General features: G+C 41.5%; 1 protein-coding gene across 1 annotated transcript; it reads left to right on the forward strand.

Moving 5' to 3' along the window:
* cyldb (cylindromatosis (turban tumor syndrome), b) lies at window positions 1–6,842 on the forward strand. Its single transcript, XM_017430531.3, has 14 exons — window positions 1–117; window positions 632–1,123; window positions 1,438–1,567; window positions 1,975–2,222; window positions 2,310–2,475; window positions 3,575–3,707; window positions 3,858–3,962; window positions 4,157–4,236; window positions 4,341–4,407; window positions 4,496–4,628; window positions 4,721–4,829; window positions 4,911–5,029; window positions 5,120–5,324; window positions 5,636–6,842. Exons 2-14 carry the CDS (start codon window positions 689–691, stop codon window positions 5,839–5,841), a joined length of 2,136 nt encoding a protein of 711 aa, XP_017286020.1. The 5' UTR covers window positions 1–117; window positions 632–688; the 3' UTR covers window positions 5,842–6,842.

The raw sequence follows: 6,842 nt of genomic DNA on the forward strand, positions 1-6,842 counted from the left end.
CAGCCTCCTCCTCCTCAGTGCGAGTCTGGAGGAAGAGTCTGGATTCACCTGCGTTTGTTTGTCTGCAAATAATCCGCGTGAAAAGAGTGGATTCACCCGGACTGATGACAACAGAGAGTGAGTAAACTGGTTCAGCTTTAAAGCCCAACTTGATTTAAAGGGGTAGCTGTAAAAAGAGTTGTCTTACTCAGCTGGTGGGTTTAGTTTGTCTCTAAACGTTGATATTCGAGCCAGCATCCTCCTTCCTTGTTTACATCTGTATAATTTAATGAACCAGAGGGTTTAATTCAGAACTCATTGTTTACTGGGGTCTGAACCCCACTTTGAGTCATGAAACACCAACCTGAAGGTCTTGAAATGATCAAAATATATATTTAAAAAAGACTTAATAGACATTTCTTTTGTTACTGTGTTGTTATACATTATTTGTGTGTGTTTTTATCATTATGTCTTTGTTTAATTTGCTTATAAGTCTTGTTTATGCTGTACTCAATGATAATCAAGGGTCGCAAGTCTCTCCTGCTGTGGGTCAGAACCTGCAAAGTTTGGGAATCACTGTTTTGAAATCCAATTTTTTTGTTGATGAAAGTAAATGTGTGGAAAGTTAAGTATATATGGTGTCTTTTTGCAGGGTTACTGCGTCCATAAAACACTCTCTCGTCTTCAACAATCCTCAGAAAGGGTCACAATGGAGGCCAAAACTGTCCTGAATGAGAGGTTTTTCATCGTCATTCGTGGGAAGTCCAGGAAAGGTTTCTGCCGGGGCTGCATTGGTAGCGTGGAGACGGAGACGGCCTCCGGAGAGCTGATGGGGCTCCTGTACGGATGTGGCACCAATGCGGGAAGCCCAAAAAACGGAGGCCTGGTGAGGAAGGAGGACATATACCCCCTGACGCGCCACCAAGCCCAGCTGCTGCTCTTTATTTCCAGTGTCAGCCGGCGCCTTGAGGTGCTGTGCAACCCGCAGCTCTTCTCAGCCGTCTGCGAGCTGTCTCAGAATGACCTGGTGGTGGTCAGGCACAAGAAGGGACACGTCCCCGGTCTAGTGAAGAACCTGATGCAAATTGGAAGGAAGGAGAACAAAGAGGATCTGCACATGCTCGGGTTTGAGCTGGAATTTGTGGTGAGTTATGTTGTCGGTCTGCTTTTTCTTTTTTTTTTACATAATCAGTTTGCAAATGTCACAATGCACAAGGTTGCAGCAGTGCAACAATTGTGCGTGCACACAAATGAAACCTTAAATGCCTCATAATAGGAATGAGCGTTTAATCTCAGAAGATCTGTACATTTTTTGGCAAAAAGATTGTTGTGTGTGATAAAAAGACTCCAGATGACATTTAGGCAGAGCTTCGCATGAACAGGTGCATGAGATCCTCATAAGACAGAGTTGTTGTTTGCATTTCATTGGTGTTTTTTCTTATGTCTTCTTTGTTACAGGACACCAGTACTTTTTTGTCAGTGAAACCTGCTGCTCCTCTACCCATTTTCAGTGCAGCAGACATCGTCCAGGTGGTTTCGTCTTACTCTGTCCCGCTTGGACTGCACTGGAGAGACGGCAGATATGCAAGTAGGTTCAGCTCATCTGCTTTAGCGCTCGGTGCAGAAACTTCTGATTTGTTCTTTAACTGAATACAACTTTTTTTTATCATCGAACTGCACAAAACACAAGAAACAGCAAATTAAATACTGAAAATTTTAAGTATATACCTAACACCTGTGACTCCAGGTTTGATGCAGAAAAAAAACAACCCACCAACTGGAAAAACTGGTCTTGCTACTCTGGAATGTGCAACATTGGACTCATTACATGTTGTCATATTTTAGCATGCAGCTCAACTTGAAACTATCTGCATTCCTCCTTTGTAGACCTGTTGGCTTGAAGTCAGTCTGTCAAGGCTGCATGTGATGAGACAGAAAAAAATGTTCTGTGACTCTCTAACCACTCCACCCCACATCCTTCATATCTGTCTGCAGATACAGGTAGGAAAACCGTGTCACGCATCAACTCCATGCCAAGTATTGGAATCAGTGCACGACGAGTCGCAGAGAACCAAACCGAGCCGAGTGTGGTTCCGAACCAGCAGCTGACCACAGCTCATGTGCCTCTGGAGGTGGGCTCCATTGTAGAGGTCGTCTCCAACTCGGGGGTCAAAGTGTATGGAGTCATCCGGTGGTTGGGGATCCCAGAGGGGAAGACGGGCGATTGGGCAGGGGTCGAGCTGGTGAGTGACCTGACGTTTTGATGCACTGGTGGCGATTTCTGTCACCTTCAGGATGCCAGACCTCATTTTTGCATCTCACCGTTGCAGGACTATGATGTGAGCGGCTGCTCTGATGGGACTTACGGAGGTCAGAGGTTTTTCACCTGCAAAGGAAGCAGGGCTTTGTTTGTTCCTGTCACAAAGTGCAGCCCTGACAGCAGGTTAGTCAGCTGCTCCACAGAAAGTCTCCTCAGAGCCGCCGAAATACCTGCAGGTCAGACATTTTGCCTACTTTTTCCTAAAATCTCCCATTTCTCCTGTTTACTACTGTCTACAAAACTTTACAGAAGTTAATAAAGGTGTTACTGTAAAACATAAAATCATTTCTTATAACTTCAAACATGGCATTTTTGTGTAAATGCTGAGTGATTAATTGTTGCTGGAATTTGCTGAAAAAGATTCAATTTGGTTGTTGAAGCTAAATGAAGCAAAACGCTAACTAAAAGCCACAGGCAGCAGAAGGTTTGCTAAATGTAGCTAGAAACTAAAATTAGCAGGATGCTAGTTAAAAGTGGGGCTGTGGAAGCTTGGTGGGCAGTGCCGCGGTCTTGTAACCCCGAGGCTGCAGGTTCGAGCCCAGTTTTGTGGCAGGAAGGGCATCTGGTGTAAAACGACTGCCAAATCGTTCGTGCGAGGAAACCGGAGCACCTGGAGAAAAGTCACGAGGAGAACGGCAAACATGCAAACATACAAACATGTGACCTTCTTGCTGTCACACTGTTTTCGCCGTGCTGCTCCCCTGTGATACAGTATATATGAGTGGCCAAAGTAACACAAAATAAAAAAAAGTAGTTAGAATGAGGAAAAATAATAGTGCAAATGCCGAACCAGTTTTCACACAATTAACATCCTTTGGAGTTTGCAACATGAAACTGTTTGACTGCATAAATACCTGCACTAAAGTGACTCTGATGTTCAGGAAAGCCTGCAGCCTGAAGTGCTGATCAGAGTGCCACTATTGTAAAGTGTTTACAGAAAACCTTCGCGAGCGTGGATCTAATCCCTGTTTCTTGCATCTCAGCGTCTGTAAGCCGCTTCACAAGTGAACGAAGTTACCTTATTTTAACATTCTTTCTGTCATAAACAGAAATGTTAGCGCGATAGTAGAGCTGATGCCATCTGAAACGAATGTACGTCACTTGTTTCATAACTTTTGAGCTTCCCGCATGTTTAAGCAGGTTAATCAACTTTCTTAAAAGCCTACATGAATAGTTTGGCCTACTGTGTTTAAGCCTCATGAGCTTCTTATACTGAAGCTGATTGAGGTGTCATTTATTGTTGTCCATCGGTTTGTTTTTATTTGCTCATTTCAGTTCCACCCTTTGAGGACACGGGGGAGGATGCGCCACCTGTCCCAGAATCGGAGGCGGTGCCGTTGTTTGTGGGGAAAATGAAGGGAATACAGGGTCACAATAATTCTTGTTACCTGGATGCTACCCTCTTCAGGTAAAACCACTTCACTACCCCGTGGGGCATTTGATGTAACATTATTAGAAAATCCCTTTCATCTAGCATTGTTTAAAAGAGTTTTATTATTATATCACCCTTTAGATGAATGCATCAGAGTTGATAAGGCATTGTTTCTTTTCTTCTCAGCCTGTTTAGTTCTTCTGTAACTGTGGATAATATCTGCCATAAGCCTGCAGACGAAGAGCAACCCATAACCTGCACTCTGAGAGCAATAATCAACCGTTTACGCAGGTAGAAATACAGCTTCGGATATATTTTCCATCTTGTGGTTCCTTAAACAAAACAATAATGAATCTATATTACCGATAAACAAGTCATCTTTGTTTCATATATGCTGATCATATAGGTATTTAGAATTATTTTTTGTTCATATAGTTGTTCTATATTGTGAGTTTGGACACTTATAACTTGTGTATTAATTGCAGGCAAGGGTTTGTGCCAGCAGAGAGTGTGCTGAACTTTCGCAAGCAACTTGGCTGTGAAACCTTTAGCACACATGAAAAAGGTATGCACATATATTGTAAATGTGTAGTATCGTGTTTTCATGAGGTCGTTGTGATGGAAACTACTGACGCTCACTGGTCATGGATCTGTGTTGTCCCAAAACAGACCCTGAGGAGTTCATTACAGTCCTCTTTCAGAATGTGCTTTGCATCGAGCCTCTGCTGAAGCTCAGGTGTGCTCCGAAACCAGCCTCAATTAAATGTTTGGCCCTGTTTTTTTTACATGTCTAGTTTAGTTACTGAATATCTGTGCCCCCTCAGGTCAGAAAGAGGAACGTCTCAGGGAGCATACACCCTCCAAATCTTTCTAGAAAAACAGCAGATCAGACAGATGCCCACCGTCCAGCAGCTGCTCGACACATCCTGTCTGTCAGGTGACCTCAAATTTGAAACGGTGAGCCCTTTTATCCTCTAAAATAATCTTAAGTGTCTTACTCTTTCTCTGAATGTTTAGATGTTGAATTTATCTTCTTTTCTGTCTCATAGATGCCCTCCTGTTTAATCATCCAGATGCCAAGGTGTGGAAACAAGTATAAGATGTTTTCTCACATTATTCCCTCCGTTGAGCTGGACATCACAGATCTCCTTTACAACTGTGAGCATTTTAACTTCTGGTTCTACGTAGGAAGTGTAGTTTTAAAGACGTTTACTCATTACCTCCTGCATTGCCCAACAGCTCCAAGGGAATGTTTCATCTGTGGATGTTTGGCAGAGTTTGAGTGCCTTCAGTGTTTACCAGATTACAAGCTGCAACCAGGAAGAATCAAACAGTACTGCAGTACCTGTAACACACAGGTAGACCTTTTTAAAGCCATTTTAGAAGTGGATTAAACCCTGACAAAAACCTGCAGTGCATAATTTCCAGCTGTTTTTGTTTTCTTTCAGGTGCACACCAATCCGTCCCGGCACAGTCACTCACCCAGTGCGCTCGCAGTATCAGCAGCTGTAGCTGCCGATGGTCCTGTTCCCAGGCAGAAAATTCAGCTGTTTGCTGTTCTCTGCATTAAAACCAGCCACTATGTGTCCTTTGTGAAATATGGTCCTGATCCGCACTCGTGGTTCTTCTTTGACTGCATGGCAGACAGATGTGGTAAGACAGATTTCAGCTATTTGAATGTGTTGTTTTGGTTTTGTGAGACGCTAAATTTTTTTATTAGTGGCAATAAATTACCACAAAAGAACCTTTCTTCTAATGTTTTCCTAATTTGTTTTATGATCCTGAAGTTGTTGCTTGTGAAATTTGACTTTGTTTCTTTTGCTTTCTTTTTTTTTTGTAAATGCAGCCTTGACAGTGATAGATTAAGGCCCGCTTGAGAGCAACTCTGACGTCTTACAGCTGGCCTTTATCTCCGTTTTTGAGCTGATCTCTAATCTTAAGGTGGCACGCTCTTTCTTTTGTAGGTGACGATCAGAACGGTTACAACATTCCTGAAGTCCAATCCTGTCCTGAGATCGGTGACTTCCTGTGTCAGCCAGAGGAGGAGTTGTCCCAAGTGAATCCTTTTCAGGCTCCTGAGCTGGTTCAAAGGCTGCTGTGCGACTCCTACATGTTTTTGTACCACATACCAACCGTGTCACTTTCAAAGCCAAACAATGGAGAACACTAAATGTGTTTGAGGTCAAGGACACTATGTTCCATAACAGTGCCTTTTGACAACTTTATATCTCTAGTTAGTCAGCTTTTATGCACTTTAATGCATCCGGACAGCAGGAACTGAAATGGATGCTGTGAACCTCAGAATAGGAAAATATAAATTTCTGTTCAGAAATCTGGATTTGATTGATCAAACTTGAAGCTGGTGTGTGAGAGTATGTCAGCACAAGGAAACTCTAACTTTCAGTGGTTTATTTTTTTTTATTTTATTTTTTTAATTCTTGAACGTCTTACAGTTGTTATTTACACTAGTTATTTGTTCTGGTCTTTTGGGCAAATTAAAGTTGAGTACAATAAAACATTTAAAAACATGTCTCTATAGTACTTTATAAAATTAACTTCAAGATGAAATTTGCCCATCCTCTTCCACCTGGAGTTGAAAACCTGATGCTTTTTATTCTTGTCTGTGTCACAAAAAGATGTAATATGTATATGAACGTTTGCACTGTATTTTGATTGTATTTTTTCTCTTTTGTGAATACAATAACTGATTAAAATGGAAAGCACTGCAATTGGAAACCAGTAATTAAACACCAGCAGAGTATTTTTTTGTTACACAAATCAAGCAGGAACTATTATTCTAAGGGTTTGTTCTCATTGCAAAAACCTTTTTTAACATTAATATTTTATGTTGTAAAAGACATATATGTTTACCAGACTGGAAACACTGAGGTGGTTAGGCCAAGCAGGTTTATGTCTTAACAGAAAACAATAATACATTTGAGACTCTGAACACATTAACCTTGTGAAACGATGAGCTCTATTACCCTCTTGTGGACAATTGAAGGAGACTTAAATTTATTCATCTGTTCATCCTTAAATCGTGATTGCCCTTTCTCATCCCACTTCATTTCAGTTTATTCATACAATGTCAATTAAAACAAAAATTGTGTCACAACACCATAAAAACATGCTCAATGCAAATGATAAATAAATTTTATTTCTTTCAACCTT

Source organism: Kryptolebias marmoratus, linkage group LG4 (assembly GCF_001649575.2).
Source record: "Kryptolebias marmoratus isolate JLee-2015 linkage group LG4, ASM164957v2, whole genome shotgun sequence".
NCBI lineage: Eukaryota > Metazoa > Chordata > Actinopteri > Cyprinodontiformes > Rivulidae > Kryptolebias > Kryptolebias marmoratus.

Bases quoted from the DNA above. Each gene is read 5' to 3' on its own strand.
- cyldb (XM_017430531.3), top strand. From the start codon at position 689: ATGGAGGCCAAAACTGTCCTGAATGAGAGGTTTTTCATCGTCATTCGT. The intron at 2,476-3,574 runs GTCAGACATTTT...TGCTCATTTCAG, and splicing joins AGCCGCCGAAATACCTGCAG to TTCCACCCTTTGAGGACACG. The intron at 4,629-4,720 runs GTGAGCCCTTTT...TCTGTCTCATAG, and splicing joins GTGACCTCAAATTTGAAACG to ATGCCCTCCTGTTTAATCAT.